The following is a 25,397-nucleotide window of genomic DNA, read 5'->3' on the forward strand; positions in this document are numbered from 1 at the left end:
AGGCCTCTCTGTTGCTTGAGGTGACACCTCCGAAACGCTCCTCACTACAACTCGTCTCATGTATGGGCGGCATGAGTTTGAAAACGTCGACATACTTGTTTATTTGAGCATTGTTATGACTAACGTTATCGTCACCGTTGTGTATCACTGACTGCTGAAAAGAAGAGGCTCCCCAGAAGTGATCCCACATAAACTTGATATCAATAATGTGGGGATTTACATGATCCTTGCCAAATAACTCATATGTCCTTGAATCTGAAAATTCCAACGCAGTAATATCTACTCAGCTACAAACACACACACACACACACACACACACACACACACACAAAGCTCCTGCTGGAACACTAAGTGCTTTTCTCTGTTGGCAGAATGTCTCTCACACACACACACACACACACACACACACACACACACACAAAATCAACAAGCATACATGAAAGCGCATACATGCATGCACGCACGCACGCAAACACACACACACACACACACACACACACACACACACTGGGGGGAGGAGAAGACTGCACTAGCACATTGCCAAACAAGGGCTCCGCTCCAGTCTCCACTTTAAAGGGCTCAGCGGACTCTGCATCGTTTGAACGCACTTTTTCTGCACATGGATGGAGGGATGGAGCACAGCATGATGGAGAGACAGCTCGTAAAACACCGTTAGAACGCTGGAGGAACCAACTCCGAAATGCTAATGAGAGAGAAAGAGAGAGACGGACGGAGAGAGGGAGACAGAGAAAGCGCAAGAGCAGAGGAGAAGGCAACAATGAGCAGAGAAAAAGGCTAGTTTTTTTTTTTATAAAGGTTTTACAAAAGGACCCTCCTTGTAGCCCTTGACTTCTGACCATGGACAGTTTCATTAAACCTGATTGGTCTGGTGGCGTCGGATGCAGAAAAACAAAAAACAACAAACAAAAAAAACATCTTCATTTGTACTGTCTGATTTGTGGTTTCTGATGAGGCAAAGATGGAGAGTCGAGCCTTCTTGCATGTTTGTTTTCCTTCCTTTGTTTCCATGGCGGTGAACTTTCAGTTTGTGTGACTGTTGGCAGAATGCACTGTGCATGTGGAGATGAGAGGTTTGAGGGAAAGCGGGAAAAGGAAGAGGAGGATGCAGAGAGTACAGCTAGCCGTAGGTACTCAGAGGTTGGGATGGAGTTTATAAGAGCAGGGTTTGCTCAAACCAAGCTGCTGGATGGACAATTAGATATGTGGTCTCTTTGCTTTGGAGGCGACTCCCCTGACTTCCATATTACCATTAGACAGTGAGTGGTCCAACTCCTGAAACGACTTACCGAAACTAAACTAAATCAGGGCCAGACTCGTGCTTTCACCAATAAGACGGAGAGTCGTTCAAGGTCATTAAACTCAGCTTGTTAGCAGAATGGAAAATGAAATTTCAAGTCTCCCAATTGTTTCTTGGTCAAACGTTTAATTATGTTTCCTTCTATTATTTGTCTGAGGACCAAAAAGAATAAGCCTATTTGCATCAATTTTGATGGAAATTACTGGTTCTATGCGAGCGTTTAAGAACTACTTTACTGAAATTGATCCGAGAAACACTAAATGAAATAAATGTAAAGCTTTGTAAGAAATATATATTAAGAGGAAGAAGAAATGGTCTATCCATCCAGCGGCACAGTGGAGAGCAAACCTCTTTGTCAACAGGCTGACATGGACACAGGTATGAAGGAGGACGAGGTCGTTCTCTCACTAAGTCTCACTGTGCCTGTGGCGTAAGCAGACAGGGATGTCATAGGCTGGGTAAGAGTATTTCTTGCGGTTTCGAAAAAACATAAGGACAAAAGCTTATAATACTTTTTGCTCCCAACTGTTCAAAAAAAACAACTTTGGGGCCAAAGTTCAGTCAGTCAGTCAGTCCACTCATGAAACGGAACCAAACAAAACAACCCAAAAAGAGAACGAAAGGACACATTATCGTCATCATCACATACATAGAGCATCATTTCCCTCTTTTCTTTTACAACAAGTAGATAGTGCAACTTTAAGATGACTGTTCTTTTTTGTGTTTTGTTTTCAAATGTTAGACAAGTCATTTTTCCTCCCTTGTTTTGCTTCCTCGTGAACCTTGGCACTAAGATTTGGATTTGTGAGTCTTTATGCTTTGTCGTGTTCTTAAAGTTTCTCGATTCTCAGTCCTCGCTTGTGCACAGATCCCGGTCCCAAAGAAATGAAAAGAAATTATCCTCGGTCCTTGGGACAGTGCCATCCCAGGAAAATAAGAGAGAGAAGAAAAAAACAACAAAAAAAAACAAACAAACAAAAGGTGTGTCATTTTAATCTGTGCTAGTAGTAGTAATTTTTTTTTCTTACGTGGAGGAAATTATTAAAAGACAAAAGAAAGACCGATACAAAGCCAGGGAAAAGAGCTCTCCCCACAGTGCGTACACCTCGCCCCAGCAGTGCTAGATATAGAATTCATAAAAACTAAAAGGGAAAAGAAAACAAAGCTTGGTTTCTCTCTTGCCTTATTTTGTTGTAGCTAAGGTTGATATTTATTTGTGCATGGGAGTGTGGAGAGAGGAGAGGTGAAAGAGAGAGCGAGAAAGACAGATATATAGAAAGATATAGAGAAAAGTTACAGAGAGAAAGATAGAGACCACTCCTCACAGGTGATCACGAAAGAGGGGCGAGGAGGAGGAGACGTAGTACTCGAGTCTCAGGTGCTCAGCCCCTCCCCTTCTTTCTCACACCAGGTCCTCAGGTTGGCCATCCTTGGCCTTGGCAGGTACTATTGTGCTTTCTGATTGGCCTTGCTGCTGGATCGTCCTGCTCCCTTGCCCTGCCCTCTGGTTATTGCTGTGCTGGTGTAAAAAGAACGCCGAGCCCGGGTAGTGCCCCATCACCTCGCTGTATGCCGGCGGAGGGCCCTCCATGCGTCCGTGACTGCTCGAGTTTGCCGCGCTGATGCCCGAGTTACTGCTGGGCGGCCTTGGTCCTCCGCCTCCTCCTCCTCCCCCGACCCCGCCTCCGCCTCCCATGTCGATCAAGTCGCTGTCGTATATGGTCCGGTTGGGCGGGGCCCTCACTGACTCGCGGTTGAGCTCCATCTGCTGCTCTGGATCGCGGAGCTGCAGGGTGCAGGGCCCCTGGTAGGGCGGGGGCTCCTCGCCGTCGGACAGCGAGATGGTCGGCGGCAGGTCGATCTGGTGCTGCAGGTAGGGGTAGGTGGGCTGGAAGCGGCTGAAGCGGTCTCGCTGCATGAAAGAGGGAGCTGTGAAGCGCTCCCTGGCCTGTGGAGCATACAGCACCTAGAGAGAGAGTGAGAGAAACAGTTGTTGTGTGAGCAGGCAACAACATTTGGTTAAATTATTGTAGAGACAAGTAATTTTAATGGTTATAGTACAAGAAGTGGTTATACTATAATATTTTCTCTTCTTATCTGTTAGAAAGGGTTTATTTTTCTTTGAGTGTAACCAAGCTGAGTAACCAGTAAACATCCAGCCGAGGTCAGATGAATGACGGCGCCTGCTGGTGATATTAGGATCAGTGACATCAAACTACGCTACAATTAGCTGCTGGCTGATTAAAGTGTAATTGTGGAAAAAAGGTGCAGTGAACCAAAGTATTCACGGTATTCCCTGGTGGCATTTGTCTGGCCCTAAAACAGCCAACACATCAACTTTCTCATCAAGCTTTTGTCAAAGTCTTTCCATTTACTTGACTTCTCATGGATGATGGTCATATGCAATCCTTTTTATTTGAAATCTGCACTTACTTCTTTAACACTGTTCAATGTCAACACATTTCTATTGCTGCAAATCATTATCAGAGGAAACAGATTTCAATTAATGGTGGTGACTTTAATATTGGTTCCCTGTTGATGTGTCTTGGTCACATGACAAACAGAAAAATAGCACAGAGAGAAAGATAGAGAGAGAGAGGAAACTGAATGGAAGAGAAAGGATGGGAGAGTATAGAGATTGAGAGGTAGGGGGAATAGAAAGGATAGAGGAAAAAGGCCCGAGAGAGAGCGAGAGAAGCAGAGGGGAGCGGAGTAGAGCAGAGCGGGGCAGCTCCCAGACGGCTGTCTAGACAGTGTCAGGGGAGGTGTTGGTGATTAATGACGCACCAAAAAGCATCCCCCCCCTCAGGCTGAAAGACACACACCCCTCCCTGCATCCCTTGCTCTCCCAGCATCTATCAGCCACCCACTCTCACTCGCTCCATCTCCCTCTGTGTTTGTATCTACATGGCCTTTTTCCTTTCTCTGGGCCTCTCAGGGTAGTGTAACGTCACTACAGTTGCTTCCTCCTTTTCTCGGTGCCGTTCTTCCTCTCTCTCTCTCTCTTCCCCACTCCCTTTGCTTGCCCTTCTTCCTACCCATTTTTCTCTCTTCCTCTGCCACGTCCCTCTCATATTCCCCCTCTCCCCGCCATTTACTTTCTCTCTTGCTAGATCCTCAACAAATATTTGTCTTCCTTCTCCGCGGAGGGTCTGCTGCAGCCCTGTTTTATCTGCCTCCATGCAGCGGAGGTGACAGACAGACCCCGGAGTGTGACAGGGGTCAGCTGCGGTAGTCTTACCTCAGAGGCACCTTGTCGAGAGCCACTGTCCGAAGGCCACAGACACCCATCCTACAGACCAAGACAGAGAGGGGAGGGGAGGTGAGGTTTATGCTAAATGATTTTTCAAAACACACACACTGACAGCAGAAACACCTCCAATCTGCTGTATACATGTCTACATAGTGCTGGGGAGGGGCGTCCAGGTGGTGCGGCAGTCTATTCTGTTGCTTACCAACACGGGGATCGCTGGTCTGAATCCCCGTGTTACCTCCGGCTTGGTATGGCGTCCCTACAGCCGTGTCTGCGGGTGGGAATCCAGATGTGGGTAAGAGTGGGGTAATGGGCCAAGTACAATTGGGAAGAAAATGGAGAAAAAAAAATACAGTGCTGGGCAATATGGAAAATACGGATATAATAATAATCATTGGGAATTTTGCACAATATCAATATTTAATAATGATATCTGCTAATGTGCAAAAAACCCATATTTAAGAGTCTATTTGAGGTTTTTCATATTGAATTGTTTGATAATCTTAGTATTTTTTTTTAAACTAAAACTAGTTTTCAAATAAGGTTCCCTCAAATACTTCATTCATACTCATTTTGTGAGAAATTTTAGGTAATAGATGCTTGCCATTATTAATTTAGACAACAAAATTGTGCATCACGATAGGATAGTATCAGAATTTCATCCTGATACAATACCATCGAAATACGACAACCGATAACATTGAATTATTGCCCAGCCCTATGTCCACACACATAAAAACACACAAGTTTATAGTTAAACATTATTGGAAGTAGAACTTTGAAAATGTGTCTATGTATTACATTTTAAATTGGACTGTAAATTCAAGTTTACGTACAACACTACCAAGTGTAATCTGGAAGAAAAACATTAACAAATCATTACTGCTGCTTTTTACTGATAACTAAATTAAACTATCAGCGGCAAAAAGAAATTTGTGGATATCTGGAAGTTCTTTTGATGTGTGATCGCAAACAGAAAGACCACATAACTGACAATACAGATTGTGTCCTAACAACAAAGGAAGACGAGAAGAGATAGCAACTTTACAAAGAAGGGAGAAAAAAAAATCACATTGGCTTAAGACCCAAATCCTGCCCAACACAATATGGGGACAACAAAAGGCAGACAGCCCCAGTATTAAAAAATAGGATGAAAACCACAACAAAGGACCAACGCTATCAAATAATTGCAGTTTTGCCTCCATCATCAGTGGCTTCTGAAATTGTTCACCCCCCGACTGATTATTTCTTCATTTGCTGTGTCGTGAAGTCCAGTTAACACATATTTAAATTGGACGTTTTCTTTTCCTTTAGATGTAACACTCTATAATGTCCAAATGTAATACCATTTTTATATGTATCCAAAATCTGAAAATTACTCAACTGGTAAGCATTTATTCCATTTGTGTTAACAACTTAAAATGAGCCAGGCCAGTTTTCTTTAGCAATCACACTCAATACAATAAAAAGGGCCACCTGTGTTGACTTTGAATCCACCTGTCTTCAGTCGCATGACTGCACATTAATTACCACCTTTGTGATAATTATGTAGACTCTGTGAGGTCTCACAACTGAAACAGCAGATCACATCAGTCCTGCTGTCATGAAGGAGCTCCTGTTGAACTTTGAAATAAAACTGTTCGGAGGTGAAAAGCTGCCGGAGACAAGTAATAAAAAGAACAGCAAAGCTTTTAACCTTCCAAGGAGCACCACGAAGTCCAATATAACACCCTGAAAAACATTATAGCACAACTCAGACAGGTTTTTCTATCAAACAACGCAAACTAGGGCTGTGCGATATGACGATATATATCGTGTGACAATAGAAAATGTCTATCATTTCATAGTAAGCTCTATTGTTTATTTCATTGTGTCACAAATCACACTCTTTATGGCAATATTTTTCATCACTTGGACGACCCTTCACGCTTTTTGCACAACACAGACGCAGGCAGGAAATTTGCATGAACGCGATACAAACAAATATGGAGGACAGTGAACGTAACGCAGAACGGGGTAATTCCGAACAGAAAGACTCCGACCAGCCAGCACATAACGAGGAGCTTGTACCTAAAAGAGGGGCTACTTCTAGTGTATGTACATGGTTTGGGTATGAAAAGACTGACACGGACCAAAAAAACATACTTTGCAAAATATGCCGCACGCCGGTCCCCACAACTGACTCAAACACCACTAGCCTCTTTTACCACCTATGCAAGAATTATGCCAAATAGTACGGAGCCTACAGATGAGAGCTGCAAAAGCACAGTCGAGTGCTCAAAACAAACCCCAGAGGCTTTCGCCCGCGGCTCAACTGAAAATTTGCGCAAAGGTTCTAAATAAAAGGAGAAAAATAATCAAATGTAAGTACCTTTTATTTGTCTAGTATATAATTCAAAATGTAAAAAGAAATAGGCCTTTTCATGTGGTCATTTTATATACACTATTCATTGAATTTACAGAAAATGTGCTATATCGTGATATGTATCTTTATCACGATATGAATGACCTATACCGTGTTATGAGATTTTGGTCATATCACACAGCTTTAGCACAAACAGTCAAAAATATTAATTTTCAGAGAAGTGACCAGCAGACCTTACAGAGCTGTAGAGCTCATTAGATGAAATGGGAGAAACTGTCCAAAGATCAACAATCTCCTCAACAATTCACTGATGCAGGATTTTGGGAAAATTGCTAGAAGGAAGCCACTTCTGAGAAAAGCAAAAATCAATACACCTTTGACACCAAAACAATGACCCGTTCACACCAACGGCAAACCTGTGTTTGCCGTTGGTGTGAACGGGTCAACAAAGGTCATCCGACACGGGTCAGCAATCCTGGTCCTCACCCGCATTTTATGTAGGTCTGACACTGCTACGCTTTGGTATGAACGGAGGAACATGGGATAACTCAACCCAGGTTTTGATCAAGGAATTTCATTGGTTATGATCTGAGGTACACTGCTCAAAAAGGGCCCTCAAGATAAGTCAAAGATGATTTACTTCTGTGATATTTGAATTTGCTACTAGCACACACATTGCATATAACGTTACTTCTGTCCATTGAGCTGTCTGGCAGAGTTTAACGCCTAAAAAGTAACGATTTAGCAGTTCACCTTTGTTAAAGGTTAGAGTGGCAAAACAATAAAAACACAATACTTAAAGGAAAATTCCACTCTTTCCTACAACCTGGGTTTTATTTATTTATTGTTGGACCGTTTTTCTCCCCAATTGTACCCGGCCAATTACCCCACTCTTCCAAGCCGTCCCAGTCGCTGCTCCAGCCCCTCTGCTGATCCGGGGAGGGCTGCAGACTACCACATGCCTCCTCCGATACATGTGGAGTCACCAGCTGCTTCTTTTCACCTGACAGTGAGGAGTTTCGCCAGGGGGACGTAGCGCGTGGGAGGATCATGCTACCCCCCCCCCCAGTTCTCCCTCCCCCCCGAACAGGCGCCCCGACTGACCAGAGGAGGTGCTAGTGCAGCAGTCAGGAGACATACCCACATCCGGCTTCCCACCCGCAGACACGGCCAATTGTATCTGTAGGGACAGACGCCTGACCAAGCCGGAGGTAACACAAGGATTCAAACCGGAGATCCCCATGTTGGTAGGCAATGGAATAGACCGCTATGCTACCTGGACGCCCCCACCTGGGTCTTATTTTCGTAGTTTTTGTCAACAATAGATATTTAGATACATAGATAGATAGATAGATAGATAGATAGATAGATAGATAGATAGATAGATAGATAGATAGATAGATGGCAATACGTCATAGCAAGATCGATAATAAAGTCTCAGCAAAATAGCACAAACTCGAACCAAATAGCTAGCAGGAGGGGGTGAAAGAACGGCTTCTCTGTGGTTTTATAGCATCTCGCTACAGACACACCTTATATGCAAATTGACTGGTGTCTACGTATCCACCGGCACAATTTGTCATTGGACACCATTTACAGTCAATCACAGATCTCACTCGAGTGGCCGCAGATGCGCTGTTTTGGCCACTGAATTTCTCCGTGGTCACATTCCAACTCGGAACATAGCCTATCAATAGGAGTATTCAGATTTTGATGTCAGTATCACTTTAAGTGAATCCCTTTTTTTATCCACCCCTAAAGTACACGGTGTAACTGAGGCACTAGAGTTTCTGTTGCTGTTGTTGAAAAGACAGGTTTAAGGCACATGTTCAGATGCCCGATAAGATGCATTGCAAAGCTGTTTCCAGCAGTGGTCTCATATCCACAATCTCCACATAGAAGCTGGTGAGCAAAATACTGTCATAACCGATGTGCACCATGTAAAAACTACAACAATAAGTTCATAAAAAAACAGAATTCTCCTTTAAAAACTACAGCAAAAAAGCAATACTCATTCTTGAATTAAACCCATGCATTATAGTGAGTCTGCACCGTCTGCCATGTTGATTTTCCACTGTAAACAAAAACACTGAAACAACTTTTAATGATGCCTAAATAGCACCACGCTGTTTTGCATTGATGTGTATTGAACTAAAGTTGCAGACCCGAGTCTGGTGTGATTGGCAATAACCCATCATACCCATGACCACAGCCTGGTATGAACGGTCAAAACGCAGGTTAAACCACACGGGTTTTGTGTGTGAAAGGGACTTAAGTTAAACCTGCAGTAAGCTAGCAATCATGTGAATAAATCTTGATCTAGAAGATTTTAAGATCTGAAATCTTCTAGATCAAGATTTTGTGGCCTGTTGAGACTAAAGTGGAGCTCTTTGTTCTGAAAGCAAAGTGCTATATTTAGCACAAACCAAACACAGTCCAACACCCAGGTAACACCATCTGGACTGTCATACATGTTGGTCGCAGCATCATGCTGTGAGGTTGCTTTTCAGCAGGAGGGTCTGGAAAGATACTTGCTATCAAGGGAAAGATGGATGCAGCCAAATACAGGCAAATCCTTGAGGAGCACCGGTTTCAGTCATCAAAAGATCTGCGTGGGTGAAGATTCATGTTCCACCATGACAATGACCCAAAACTGACAGCAATATATTTAGAAATAGCTTAAGAAAAAGTTAATATCCTGCGATGGCCCAGCCAAATCCAACTTGAATCCCATTGAAAATCTCTGGTGTCACCTAAAAATTGCTCTCCATCTAAGTTGCAAGAGTTGAAATGAATTTGTATGGAGGATTGGGGGAAAAATCCTTAAATGTAGCTGAGCAAAGCTCATACAAATATTTCAGAGAAGACTCATAGCTGTAATTGCTGCCAAAGGCCTATCTACAAAGTTTTGACTCTGGGGAGGTGAATGGCTTCAGACAGGAGAAATGCACGTCTTTCACATAGAAAAACAAGTGTTCTTCAATAGCAAATAATTTTTGCTTTATCAGTGTGTTGAATTTATTGTGTGAGTGAGAAAGGGGGAAAAAAGTAGAAAAAGTTTAAGGGAATGAACACTTTCTGAAGGCATTGTGTGTGAGACTTAATCTTTTCCCAGGCAGTACTCCACATTTAAGAAATAACAACGAAATAACAGAGAGACGGTAGACAGATATGCATAATATTGATTATTTATGGATTCATTTGGAGCACAGCCCATTCTCCCTCCCCCGGCTTTCGCCTGCTCCTAGCTGCCGTCTCCAGTTTGTTGGTTTATTGTGTTAGGCCTACATTCATGGCTTATGCCTTTTGTCCAGTCTTGGTAATATTATAATTTCTTTTACTGGACAACAGTGTGGAAAGTGTCAGAGCAGAGAAGAGGAGAAGGAGAAAGAGAGTGGGAGAGAAAGAAAGCAAGAGACCAGATCAGGAAGTATTAGTTGAATGTAGTGAATAATTATCTATAATTGGTTGATCAGGCTGATGAAAGCCTGTATCTCTTTTCATGCCTTCAGACAACAGACTATAAGCAAAGCCTCCATCTGCTGGATAAATATAGGTGGATAAATATAGATGGACAAAGAAAAAAATGGATGAATATTCTAATGGGTACATGTTTGCTGGCCTGTGTAAATACACCATATCCGTATCCAGGGCTTATGCAATAATTAATCAAGATCCGTCACCGTGATGGACGGTGTTGTCAAACTTCAGTCTTAGTTAATTTTTACCCATTATACTTGTTTGCAGAAATATATTTTGCATTACATTTGCATATGCGCGGATTATAATGCTTAATGGCAGTGCTATAATAGGCCTTACTAGGGCTGTGCTAAACAGAAGTGTTAAGTTATGGAAAGGTGAAAAAAATAACACATTTACTGACACTGGAACCTCATGTACACATACTGGCAATATTGAATGCACTTTTTAAAATGGCAGACCCCGACCTTACACAGGCGGCAAGATCACTGTCTACCACATTTAGTTTTGATAGTACTTTGGCAAATACGGTTACGTATATACCTTTGCTGAACTGAAAATAGAAACGTTGCTGTGCAATATTCACCCCATACCATTCAACTGTATCTGCACAGTAATTGACAGGAATATAAATCAGAGTTTTCTCAAAAGCAAACAAAGTTGATTCCTTATATTGACTTCTTGAACACTTTTAAGTTTTGGTATATGACAGAAAATTCTCAGGAAACACAACCTGGGACTGGGCAATATTGACATAATCAAATATCACGACGTTTTTGGCTGAATACCTCAATAAAGATAATGTGATGATATCGCAATGATGAATGTTAGTGCGTTCATAAATATCTACACAAGAACATTTTGAGAAATGATTAGTAATGTCTTTATTCATGCTCAATAATCCAGGCAAGAAAATCAAATAAAGTTGAATCAGTTCATCTGGACACAACATTTATTCAGAGAAACATTTCATCAGTCATCTAAGTGACCTCTTCAGTCGAAACTGACTGCAGGTGTCCCCACCCTTATAAACAATACAATGGCATAACGACCCAAACCAACGATCAGTCATATACAAATAGGCGTGACCATTAAACTCCATGAAACCACGTTACTGAAACTCCACGAAACCATGAAACTCTAGCTAATAGTCACGCCTTTTGATCGTTGGTTTCGGTCATTATGCCACTGTATTGCTTATAAGGGTGGGGACACCTGCAGTCAGTTGAGACTGAAGAGGTCATTTAGATGAGTGATGAAACGTATCTGTCAATAAACGTTGTATCCAGATGAACTGATTCAACTTTCTTTGATGATCATTAGTAATGTGGACATGTAGCATGTAGAGGCATTTGTTTCCATTTAGCTCAGCTATAATAGTCTAATAAGTTTAGAAAAGTGCATCACTTTACAGTAATGCAGCCTTTATGACCAGGGAATGATAATATTTAAGTTATATCATGATAACCATAATCCGAGATGATATCTAATCTCATATCTTGATATTGATATGGTATTGACATATTGCCCAGCTCTAACGCAACCCCTGTTCGTACACATATACACTGTTTACCAAGACAAATTTGAATGAGTGCCAAATCACTTTTGCTTAGGTGCAAAGAGATGTGGTCATGTAAAATCAACATGTGTATTGTGTTTATGCCTGTGCAAGTCATCATATTTGTACAGGGGCAGAGCTGCAGCTGTCTAGATGGCAGTGTGGTGAATTAAACATCAAGGCCCGACAGTCTGACTTTCAGTAGGGCTGGGTACCGACCAAATTACGTTGGTACTACTGAGTACCTATTAACATTAGATCAATCGGTGCCAACTTTCGGTACCTTGAGAGTGGGTTGTGTTGTGAATTAAAATAAGTATTGATAAGATGAGCCATTCGAAAAAATCCCCCCTAGTTCACCGCTTGTTGCAAGTGCGCATCTGGGTGAGAGAGTATACGTTTGTGAGGAAGAAGGAAAGTGAGACTATGTTACCCCTCAACCTACAGCTTGGTCAAGTCCAACACAGTCAGGGAAATAGCAAGGCAAAAACGGTTAAAAGTGTGGTTACACTTTTCTAAACTTGACGCAGACAATGCTCGCTGCAATATTTGTAATGCAAAATCCAAGTCTGAATGAGAAGTTTTGACTTATTTCTCCCACGGTGTGCGCACAACTGCTGCCGTGGGATATGCATCACAAATTGTACTCACTCACTCACGGACGAGCTGAGAGGGACATTTAGTAGGACGCTCTTGCAATTAGCCTAGTTTTACTCATGACACTTAAGGATATGACTAACCCCTGCAACATAATCGCAAACAAATGTTATAATGCAATTGTTCCCTAACTCCATCATGTAGAGGAGAGTCTTGAAATGGTAGAGAAATGTGAGTATGACACAAACACAAAGATCGGTGTTGAGGTTTATCCTGAGGGAGAGCAGGAACGGGATAGTGAAATCGCTGCCATGCACAGGTGCGCCATGAGTCTGGATGGTTTCGTACTTGTTTATGACTGAAATTACATTTTTGTTATTTCAGAGAGTAAAGTACTGAAAAAAGGTACCACTGGGCACCGATACCGAATTCCAGGCATCGGTTAAAATGTGAATGGCATCAAACCCTTGCTCCGAAAGGCCAATTCAACAAGATCACCGAGGAGGCACAGCAAGGCTGTCAACTTAACAGCTTCAGCTTTTTCCTTGCTGAAATTGGGGCCAGGCCTCTAACAGAGTTAAAAAGACTGATGTTGCTCAATGGAGATGCAGCGGGTACAAAGTTATCAGCTATGCCGCAATTTACAATTATAATGAATACAGAAGCATGGTCTATAACAATTTATGGATCGTCACACTTGCAGGATTACATATATGCATAAAATTACTGGCTTTCTCTGATTTATTTCATACACACACACGCACACACACACGCACACACACGCACACACACACACACACACACACACAAACTGTAGTCTCTGTGCCACTAACCTGTTGCAGGGCGTGGTCGTGCCTGCGTGCCTGACTCTGTCTTGTTATGAAGGACCAGGTGGAGAGCTTGTAGTGGTTGAGCAGGCAGATGATCACCACCACCATCACTGTCATCACCACAATGATGATGATAATCTGAACAAACTCGAGTTCAGCTGGGGAGAGAGAAAGAGAAAGGATCACTAAGAAACATCTAGAACATGTTCACATCCAGCGCCACCGCCACTTCAGGCAACACCAATAACAGGTTTGTGCATTTCATTACTAAAGGGATGGGATCTGGATTATGCAGTGAATCAAAAAACATCCAAGGGAAGGGTTGAAAAAAATATTTCCATGTGAAACAAAAGCAAACCAAATACTTTATCTAAAATATATCACCAACATTACCGCATTGAAAACCTCTAGGGTACACATTGAAAAATAAAATGTAAGCATTATTGAGTTTACTGTTTTGTAAATCAAAAAGGGTACATTCTACAACACAAAATGTTTAATGCATAACCCTGATAGCCTGTCTTGACCCATTCTCACCAGCAGGGGAAAGCACAGGACAAATTCAGAGCCTGGCAGTTAAACTGAGTTGTGTGTGTGTGTGTGTGTGTGTGTGTGTGTGTGTGTGTGTGTGTGTGTGTGTGTGTGTGTGTGTGTGTGAGAGTTTTGGGTATGTGTCGCTGGGCCTACGGATTTTACAGAGAATAGCATTAAGTCATGAATAATAAGTGGTGAATCTGTGGTGTCTGCCCTCAGAGTACAGAAGTTTCTTTGTAAAGACACTGAATAACTGGTGTTTTTCCTCTGCAGACAACAGTCAATGATGCACACTGACACACAGCCTTACAGTCGAGCTCAAACGTCGGGGGCAACACATGAATGATGCCTTACAGTGAAGTCTGCCTCCCCTCCCTTGTTCATTGTTTTAACGTCTCATTCCCCCTCTTGGGCTCTGTCTCTCTCACTCTACTCCATCTTTTCACATTCAATCCCTTTCTGCATCTCTCTTTCAGGCTATCCTTCAACCGTGCCGCCTCCGATGGTCATGGTTCTCTTGCTCTCTCCTGGATACTGTGATCTGTCTTTTTCTCCCTACATTCAACCCTCACCCAACGTTATGATTTCCCTTTCACACTCTCACTTTCCTTCACTTGAACTCCATCTCTCTGTCTCTGCACGCTCCCATCCCACTCTCCCCCTATCCCTCCTATCTTTGACCTCTCTGTCTCCCTGCATCCCATCCCTCCTTCCTCTCTCCTCCCTCCCGGTTGTCTGAGAGTCTTTTGTTGTGAGTTGTCGGCTTGTTCTGAGGAGAAGCCTTGACCTTGTCTGGTCCTGGCTCCAAATCTAACCTCTGACTCACACCCTTACTCACTGCAGGACACTAACTCTGTGGGTTTTGTGTGCGTACGTATGTATGTGTGTGTGTGCGCGCGCGTGTGTGTGTGTGTGTGTGTGTGTGTGTGTGTGTGTGTGTGTGTGTGACTGTGTGTCTGTGTGTCTGTGGCTCATCAGGACAATAGCACAACAGATACCCAGTTATTTCAGTAACAATGAATCAATTCTACTAGCAAGGCTGTAACAGTACATTTTTTCTGAGTACACTACCCACAATGCTCTGAGACAGTTTCCACTAGATGTTGCATCCAAAAAACCCTAAAGCTTGTAAAACCACACTAACTACATGCTTGTACAGAACCACGGGCCAGCGTCATCCAGTTCAATCCTGTTTAGCCCAATCTAACCTGACCTATCACAGTTCAGTTCAGCTTTAGTAATTCTCGCCTGCTTATTCTGGGTTGGGTTGGGGAAGAGTCAGAGCTGAAATGTAAACCCACCCAAACCTGCCTTTCCTCCACCACAGAAGCCACAGGGGAGGGGTGGGGTAAGAACAAGAGGAGAAGCAACCCAACTACAATAATCAACCGCATGGAGGGGAAAAAAATGACTGCGGAGAACGAAACCCAAGCCAACCAAATCAACTGACATTCACCAGCAAAGGGGAAAGAAATGGGGCACTTATGACAAAATGAGAAAAGAAAGCCAAGTTACACAGCTCTGGCTTTCCAACACGAAACACACTGAGGACAGAGAGAAACGGACAACTGAAACCGATCTAATTAACCCATTTGTTAGGACACAGGGGCTGAACAGGGGCGGGGGTTAGGAAAGAAAACAACCGAAGCTTTTATGACATGTGTAAAAAGGACAGCAACGAGACCCCCTTCAACATCAGTTCAAAAACAAAGACTAACTAACCAACTTCGCAGTCGAGAGTGAAGGAATGAGGTGTTTTGCAAAGAAAATAAGAGGGCAAGCCAATGTAAATGAGCAATTCCTCACAACACTCATCATGCAAAACAGAAAAGAATGAGGTACATACAATGGAAAGCAGAAACATGGGCTGATCTACCCAAACCTTTTGTGAGAATGGAGGAAAGGAACAAGTTTTTGAACATTAATAACACGTAAAAGCAGAAACAACCTCTTTGTCACAACATGGTGAACCTAAAGATGAACCTAGAAAGTGAGCCCAACCCAAATTCAAGTTTTCAATTAAATCTGAGTCGTATATGGGAACATGGTGTAAAACCGAAGCCAACCTAAATGACCCTCTGGTAACACCATTAACCACATCTACGTAGGTATAAATGGTGTGCTCACAAAACCCAACACACCAGGCTTGTACTATTCACCTAACAAGCCACAAGGGAGGGAGGGTGAGGTAAAATTACATCCAGAGAGAAACCAACGATCTGAAAAAGCAACATAACCACTTTTCTATTCAACCCCATTAGCAAAAGGGCACTAGTGAAAGTGGTTGAGTCAGATATCTTAACACCTGCATTCTTGAATTATAAGCCAGGGACCCAAACTGCAGCCTGTCGCTGCTGATATGTCTTTACACTATAGGTGCTGGTACAGGTGTTCAAATAACCCTTCGTTCTTATGTGAAACTGCCTCCTTTGGGAACACCAGCCCCACCGACTAGGGCTGCACAATTAATTGGGGGGGGGGGGATCACATGTCGGGGTTTTTATGTTTCCACAATTAATGATTGCGTAATTCAGCGATACTGAAGTGTTATACATTTTTGAAACACATGAAAAGTCCTTGTGTTTAATCAAGTGCTTCTTACATTATACCTGACTAGTCACAACCTTTGAGCGTGCAACATGCACCCATGTGACCAAAATGAAAGAAACAGTCCAGTATAGATCATTTTTGGAAGAAGATGGCAATGAATTAAGTGGGGGTAAAAATGGATAGGCCCACTGTTACAAGTTGCAAATCTACAATAAAGTAATTTTGTCTCCTGAAACCGAGACTAATGTTTGTGACCACAATATCTAGTACAATAATCAGGATTGTCATTTTTGCCATAACTGTGCTGGATGACTACCAGCCTGGGCCTGTGTTCACCACAACAGCCATAGGGAGGGTTACATTCAGAGAAACCATGTTCTGAAAAGTCCTATAACTGCCAGGCCCTCCTGTTACCACATCACACGGATATCACACAAATCTGTCTTCTTGAAAGCGAGATCACTGAAACCCCAGCTCCATCTTGCATAACTTTTGTTCTTGTTACTTAAGTTTTTCCGTCTTCACCACAAGAGGCGGTAGGGGAAGAGATGTGAGCAGCGGTGTTCCTACTGCCAATACAACCGCTACAGCTGTGGCGGGCGGCTGTTCTTTTTCACATCACAGAGGAAGGAAGGAAGAGGTGGAAAGGAAAGAACAAAAAGTGAGTGTGTGTGTGTGTGTTTAGGGTGGGTAAAAGAGAAAGAAAATGCAGTGAAAGGACAAGCGAGAGAGACAGGAGGCAGGGGAAGAGGAGAGGGGTCTGTGCTGTCTGGACCTGGGTACCACCCAGTTCTGCAAGCTCTCAGGACACTGTGTACACAACTGACTCTCGTACAGCGCTGGAGGAGCAGAGGCCACAGAACAGTGTGTGCTAGCAGTCTGCATTACCAAATGCTCTCTAATGTTATTACAACAGTAATCCACTTGTCTAAACAATATTAGCCCAGCGTCTGTGGCACTCTTACACTTTGTGAGGGCTGGACAATTTTAAGAATCGCAAGTCAATTTCTTCTGCAAATTTCTTCTTAGCATGCTTTGAAGAATTTACTTATGAGATGAGAAATTGGTCATTAAGACATTAAGTCTGTGAAAATAACTATTTACAGGTATTTATAGTCTGCCCACCGCACCTGCAGCCAGAGCTCGCAAATAGTAGCTGAATATCCCTAACCTTTGCCATCTACCTTGGCAATTAATAGAAACTGGATGTGGAAAAATGCGGCAACATAAAATGTTACAGCATTGAAGCATGTTGGGTAACGTCATCCAGCCATCCAACTCATATTTATCCAAATCACCCTGGCAACAAGAAGGCTTCCAGTTTCACATTTTGCAGTTTGCTGTTGTGGTTGACTGCTATCCTGCAATGTTGACTGGAAGGTTTTTTTTTAGTACATGGTGTGAAATGTGAAGATAACTCAGAAATATAACCTTATTGTAATGAAGTAACTACAGGCCGCACGTCAGCCTATTCAGTAGAGCAGACTCAAGAAATAATTAGTCTAGCACAAAGACAAAAATAAAAGTCATCTGAACAAGAAAATAAGCATTAAAGTATACTTTCATATTAACGTTACACTTTGAATTGAGTTTATAAGTAAAAGAGGCTGGTTTCAATGAGAGCTGCAGAGATTTGCCTGGCTTCAACATTCTTGTAGAGTTTCTCCTGTTGAATGAAATAGAAAGTGGTTCGGAGAAGACAGATAAAGCTGAAATTAAAGCTTCTTACTTCTCATATCATGGGGTTAGAAGACTGACAATGGTAGCACAACTGTTGTCTGAGAGGAAGGGCAACATTAACTTATCCTGATGTGCTATTGAGTGAAGCACATGCTAAGAAAGAGACAGAGCATGAGGAGCACACACAGGCACGTATACACACCCACACACAGGGCACTCTCACAAAGGTCAAAGGTCTGTCAGTGTGTATGTGTGTGTGAAAGAGAGAGCGAGAGAGTGAGAGAGAGTGAAAGGACCAGTGAGGTCATACAGTTCAGCTGCCCTACACCTCTACGCTGATCCCACATAGACACTCAAAACAGGACATGACGACACAGACATAGCTAGTTGCTAAAAGAGCATATTTGTGTGAAAACACCATCTAAAGGGAGAAGTTGAAAAAGAAAAAAAAGAAAATGCATTTAGAAAAAAGTTTAGTTGTGCTTGATCAACGAGGCATTCAAGTTGGATTTGTCTCAGACACTTGCATGGCCTCAAAACCAGTCAAACGGGTGAAAATAAGCAAAACCCAATGCGCTCTTTTGCCTAGACCTGCTTTAAATTAAAAGACTTGGACCTGAAAATACATACTTATAAGCCACAATGCATCACAAGATATGAAAGCCGATTTAAAAAGTAAAGAATGACATGTTTAAGCCTTTCCTTCTGCCAACACACTCGACTATAAAAGTCATGATTTAACTTTGTATTATGCTCCTATCTCAGATATCGTCCCATCTGTCTCTCTATACTGTAGTACAGACCTAAGCTGAAGTCCATTCCTACACCACTGTACTTCACGACCTCGGTTTCCCCAAAATTTATAGCTGTAGCTCTGTTGCCAATTCCCCCCGCATTTTAAGGGAAGTTGGATAATGTGACTAATGAGTGAAACCTGGTTAACAGTGTAATGCCCAGTAATGGAAACCAGGCTAATGGCTATCTTGCCTCCTCTGAGCAGTGGTAGCCTATTTCCAGTCCCTTTGTGTTCATTCTTGTTTGCTGACCTGGCCTGCTCTACTAGCGACAAGCTGTCTACTGCAGAATCACTCAAACCCCCTCCCCCCCATGATCCACAACAACAAACCATCATCACTGTACCATTAAATTACATGTTAGCTCAGGTAACCTTAACACTTGGTTACTCCTGTGAAAGCCACGACTGGCTTTAACCAGCACATTTTGCAACGTAATATAGTCCAACATAATTCACATCAATTAGTATATTTACTTATATTAGGGCTGCATGATTCAGGCTTGAATGTGTCTGTGTGCAGACAATAGAAGCCTGGTTTGTACGGCAGGGCTGCTCACTGGCTGTTTACTTATTCAGACTAGTGGATCTGCTTCCACCAGCAAGGAAATGCTCTTTTATCAGAGTAGAGACCAAGCTTTAGCTGTTAGAAAGCCTAGTTTGGAGCCAAGCAGCATTAGCAGCCCCAACGCTAAGGCAGCAGTTTATGAAGTCTCTGCAAAAGAGCATGTCAGTAAAACTATAGACCAGTGCAGCTGTGGGAGACGACTAAGATAACAGTGTATATCAGGGGAGGACAAGAAAATGCAAATCTTCGTTTTAAGTAAAAAAAAAAAAAAAAAACTTTACCGACAATAACCTTCAACAGAACCATTTTTGACCAAGAGAAAACATCTTGAGAAAACCTGAAGATAACAAATTAAAGGTTGATATGTTACCAAAGCAAAGCCTAATACTCTTACTCTGTCTGCTGACCCGCAATTCCCCCCCCCCCGCTCACTTTTTCCTTCCCTCCTACACAACTAGGGGTGGTCATATGGCCAAAATCTTTTATCATGGTATATGTAATTTCAAAATGTTGAAATTCGGGTGCCCGAATAGCGTAGCAATCTATTCCGTTGCCTACCAACACGGGGATCGCCGGTTCAAATCCCCATGTTGACCTCCGGCTTGGTCGGGCATCCCTACAGACACAATTGGCTGTGTCTGCGGGTGGGAACCCGGACGTGGGTATATGTCCTGGTCGCTGCACTAGCGCCTCCTCTGGTTGGTCGGGGTGCCTGTTCGGGTAGGAGGGGGAACTGGGGGAATAGTGTGATCCTACCATGCACTATGTCCCCCTGGCGAAACTCCTCACTGTCAGGTGAAAAAAAAAGCGGCTGGAGACTCCACATGTATCAGAGGAGGCACGTGGTAGTCTGCAGCCCTCCCTGGATCAGCAGAGGGGGTGGAGCAGTGACCGGAATGGCTCGGAAGAGTGGGCTAATTGGCCGGACATAATTGGGGAGAAAAAGGAGGAAAAAAATCCCCCCCTCCAAAAAAAGGTGGAAATTCAATTAAAAAAAAGGGTTTATAAATAACATAATCATACAGTATTTCTATTTTTGGCCAATATAGTGAATTGAACACCTGACAAAGAAAGTTTGTTCAATATGTCTCATACTTTTCTCCTTGCTCGAAACTTTCGCACAAACTAAAAAAAGACAATTCCACCACCAGGGACCACCGGCACACGTCACAGTTTGCAGAGTGTTTTTCTGTCCAGTGTCAGATTTTAGCGGAAGCAGCACCGTGTTTAGTAACGAATTCTTCTTCCTCATCTAGTGTTGTAGCAATATTTTGGTTAAAAAGTTCAACATGGTTTGAAATAAACTATAGTTTTTCTAAAACCTGGGTACAATTGCATCTATGAATAATCAGTTTGTGGTACTTCAGCTCTTCCCATGCTTCTTGTTATCATAGCCCAATCGCCGCAGTGACGGTCCTCGAGTATGTCTAGTCATTTTCTTCACCTGTATTTGTACTTATTGAAAATAATGTTCTATGCATTAATGCAGAAGAACTTCACAAAAGCAAGCTTACTTTCCAACGTAGTCAACCAACCAGGTCAGTGTAAGTAGCGGCAGACAAGGACACCGTTGCAAAATGAACATTGACCTTGTAATCAATTATGTTCTTCAAATACAATAACAATCAAATGAGCGCCATCAACTTTTTTTTTTTGTGAGTGGATATTTTCCCCTCTTTTTCTCCCCAATTGTATCTGGCCAATTACCCCACTCTTCCTAGCTTTCCCAGTTGCTGCTCCACCCCCTCTGCCGATCCGGGGAGGGCTGCAGACTACCACATGCCTCCTCTGATACATGTGGAGTCGCCAGTTGCTTCTTTTCACCTGACAGTGAGGAATTTCGCCAGGGGGACGTACGTAGCGCATGGGAGGATCATGCTATCACCCCCAGTTCCCCCTCCCCCGCGAACAGGCGCCCCAACTGACCAGAGACGCTAGTGCAGCAACCATGACATATACACACATCCGGCTTCCCACCCGCAGACACGGCCAATTGTGTCTGTAGGTACGCCCGACCAAGCTGGAGACAACACAGGGATTCGAACTAGGATTCCTGTGTTGGTAGGCAATGGAATAGACCGCTATGCTACCCAGACGCCCCCGGTCATCAACTTTTATCACAAAATGAAAATGTAAAGGTGCATTAATAAGCTGCTAATGTTTAAAAAAGGCAATATGAAATTTTCATAAACTTTGCAAGGTTAATGAGTCTCATCGTTTTTTTTTCTCCTAATTTATGACTTCTGATCTGTTAATTAAAAATGTCAAGGCAAGTCCTTGCCTCTTGCCAGCCACATCATTACTATTCCTTATCTGTGATAAAAATTGAAAATTAGGTCATTCACTTTTATTACTTTATGGATCACTGACATGTAATTGATTACAATGCTGTATGTTAAGTTTGTGACAACAGTACACGGACCCAACCAATTAATAGCCGTTTTGTGTTTCAAGTCTCCCTAAAACACAGCATGTCCCTGTTTGTATTGTTTAAACAACATCTGGTTCACTGCATCTGGCGACCTTTTAGAATATGCCATTTACATGTTGATATATCAAAAGATTTATGAAAAATCTAGGTGCTGTTACCAAGCTGTGCTTACCATGATTTTTAACTTTAACGGTCCATGACTACCCGATTAAGCATGACTGTTTCTAAAGTCGGAGTAATGCTTTCACCTGTTTATCATCAGCCTATTTGTTTGGATGTACACACTCTGGATGGATGTGTAATGTTGGTCCTCCTATGTCCATAGTGTAGTATGCACACACAGGTAGAAAACCAGTAGGTCTTCTTCTCCACCATCCTTGGTCACTAGTCCAACATTTCAAAGTTACAAAACTAGCCTGCTGTATCTGAAGACACAATCTCTGGCAGAAGACAGACCTCCATGTCTGTCCATTTTTATATTCAATTGTGCAAGCAAGAAGGAAACGGAGGGACAGAAAGATTGCAGGAAAGAGGGCATTCTCTATTTTGACTTCCATGTCCTCCTGCTGTCAAGAGAGCCCGATCCCCGATTTCACAGCCTGCTGGCCCCACATTCCCCAAACTCAGAGTCCTCTCCCCAGGCCCCTGTACCAGACTCAACCCCCTACCTACTGGAGGTCTAGGGCTGAATGGCTGACTGAGGACACACACACACACACACACACACACACACACACACACACACACACACACGCACACACAGGCAGGCAGGCACATGGACAGAGAAAGACAGACACATACACACAACTCTGTCTGCTGCCATTACCGTTGCTATGGCAACCCTTGGGCACAGTGCCGTGATCAACAAGGCCTGGAGCTGCTGGGGCGCCATGGTAGCGACCCCGGCTGGCGTGAGTGCACGTGCGCGCGCACACGTGCGCACACACACGAAGAGAGGGGACCAGGGAGAAACGAAGAGGAAAGAGGAGCGTACATATGCACACACGCACAGGAGGAAAGAGGAAAAGAAAGGGAATAAAAACCAGAAAGGCACCCACACACTCTTGCTCTTTAGGAGAAAGAGCAAAAGGAAGAAAAAATGAAATTAAGAGAGTAGGGGAATGAAAGGAGAAGAGAGGAAGGGAATCTGAAGGGAAGGGTTATGAGAGGTACACACACACACACACACACACACACACACACACACACACACACACACACACACACACACACACACACACACCTATGAGCTGGGCATTGTGAAGTCTAGATGGCTCATATAAGCCTAGAAGCAACAGTCTCTCTGGACTGTGGTCTGTGTGAGAGCATGCACATGCATATGAGTGAGCTCAGCGTGTAGCAGAAATCACCCCCCCCCTCCTACAGTCAGTCAGTCAGTCAGTCATTCTCTCCATGGAAATAAATGAACTAGTTTAGCACTGCTTAACCCTGAGAGGAGCAGGGGGTTCGGTGCGCTCACCCGTGCATGTGTGTGTGTCCATGTTTTGGGATCCTAAACCCATCAGGCAGGTGTTTAGGGGTCAGAGAGGAAGGAGAGAGAGAAAGACAGAGAAAAAGGAAGTGAGAGGGTGTAGGAGGGGAGAGTGAGTGAGTGAGCACGATAAAGAAAAAAGGGAGTTATGGAGAGGGGGGACAGAAAGGGGGGTTGGGGGGCAGAGTGAGTCAGAGAGGGAGGAAGGACCAGCGCAGTCAGACTGTGTCTTTCTAGCAAGCAGGGCTGAGAGAGACAGACAGACAGACAGACAGACAGACAGACAGATAGACAGACAGAGAGGGGGGCTGAAAAGAAAGGTGCCAGACATGCTGTGGAGACTCAGGGTAGTAAGCAAGCAAACAATCACAGCTTTGTCTCTTTCCTCTGTGCCACTTTCTCTCTCTCGCTCTCTGTCTGACTACTGCCATCTCCCCCATCTATCTCTCTTTCTGCCTACTGCCATCTCCCCCCGTCTCCTATCTCTCTTTCTGCCTACGATCTCATTCTTTCTGCCTTATGTTGCTCTCTCTCTCTGTCTTTCTCTCTCTCACCATGTGTCTTTGTGCCACATCTCTCTCTGAGCATCTCCAGACAACATAGTGAGGAGACACGAGGGGGAAACAGAGAGCCAGTCTACCCACTGCCAGAGAGACAAAGTTAGACTGAGATTAGAAATTGGGATTTATGCGATAACTACTTCTGTTGACTGAGCACTAAGACACACTTGGACAACCAGGCGCAGTGCAGTAATTGCTGATGTAGGCCGATTCGATAAGGCCCTATGCTGAGTGTGCAAGATGCGCTGCATAGCCTTAAAAAAGACTAATATAGTCATATTATTTCTGTCCCCATAAATATAACATGAATATAAAAGAAAAAGAAAAAAAAAACAGGGGGTTCTGTGATAATATATCATGAATATTACAGTATGGCTTATCGTTATGAATATTCCAACCCTGTAATATTAATGAAGAGGAGTTAAGGAGACAAGGAGGAGAGGAGATTTTCAACAGGAGTCACTGAGCTGCTTGAATAGGTCACCTCCTCAACAGCCATTAGTCTCTTTCTCTTTCCCGCTCTCTAACGTGCGCACACACGCACGCACGCACGCACGCACGCACGCACGCACACACGCACGCACACACACACACACACACACACACACACACACCCCTGTAGTCACAGCTGACCCGTAGTCTTTCAGGTTTGTGCATATGTGTGTGTGTGTGTGTGTGTGTGTGTGTGTGTGTGTGTGTGTGTGTGTGTATCAGAGCCAGACAGGCAATCAGGATAGTCTAGACAAGCCCGCATCCTCCCCCATAAACCCAAACTGATGACTCTGTCTTGGTGATTGAACCAACCTGGAAGGTCAGGCTTGGGTCAGGGTTAGAGCGTGTGTGTGTGTGTGCGTGTGTGTGTATTGGGGGTGACCAGGGTTCATCAGGGTAACAGTTTGTATGTATTTGTGTGCATGTATGTGATGTATGTATGCATGAAGCTCTCTGTCTGTGTCTGCACGTATGTGTGTGGGACGGTGAATGGGTGTGGCAGGGGTCAGTGTGAGTGTGTGTATCTCTAGGTGTATGTGTGTGTACCTGTATATGTGAAGAAGGATGTTGCTCTCCATCTCAACAGGGTTAGGAGTGTGTATGTAGGGTTGGGGTGGAGGTGGTGCTGAAGGTTAACCAGCCTTAAGACGACTTCTTTATTTCCCAGGAGCATCTTAGTGTTAAAAGGATACCTAGACGTTTTTGTAAACTTGCAGCTGTTTGTGCTACATGGTTTCAATCAAGGACGGCAACAGAACCAGCCAGCCATTTAAGGAATGCTAAACGACAACCATTTCCTACAATATGGCTATTTTCTGTTGATGACACACTAAGCCACTACAACTTAAAATGCTTACATGTCCACCTCTGAGAAAATACAACCTCCTGCCTTCATC

General features: G+C 43.4%; 1 protein-coding gene across 1 annotated transcript in view; it reads right to left on the reverse strand.

Annotated features, from left to right (window-relative positions):
- Nucleotides 1-2,494: 2,494 nt before the first annotated feature.
- LOC130117841 (low-density lipoprotein receptor class A domain-containing protein 4-like) overlaps nt 2,495-25,397 on the reverse strand; it is a 46,799-nt gene continuing 23,896 nt past the window's right edge. The window contains exons 2-4 of the mRNA XM_056286085.1: nt 13,405-13,559; nt 4,560-4,610; nt 2,495-3,284 (exon numbers count right to left, since the gene is read on the reverse strand). Of these exons, the coding sequence (XP_056142060.1) occupies nt 2,721-3,284; nt 4,560-4,610; nt 13,405-13,559 (770 nt within the window). The 3' untranslated portion in view covers nt 2,495-2,720. The remainder of the gene's footprint in view (nt 3,285-4,559; nt 4,611-13,404; nt 13,560-25,397) is intronic.

Source organism: Lampris incognitus, chromosome 9 (genome assembly GCF_029633865.1).
Source record: "Lampris incognitus isolate fLamInc1 chromosome 9, fLamInc1.hap2, whole genome shotgun sequence".
Taxonomy (NCBI): domain Eukaryota; kingdom Metazoa; phylum Chordata; class Actinopteri; order Lampriformes; family Lampridae; genus Lampris; species Lampris incognitus.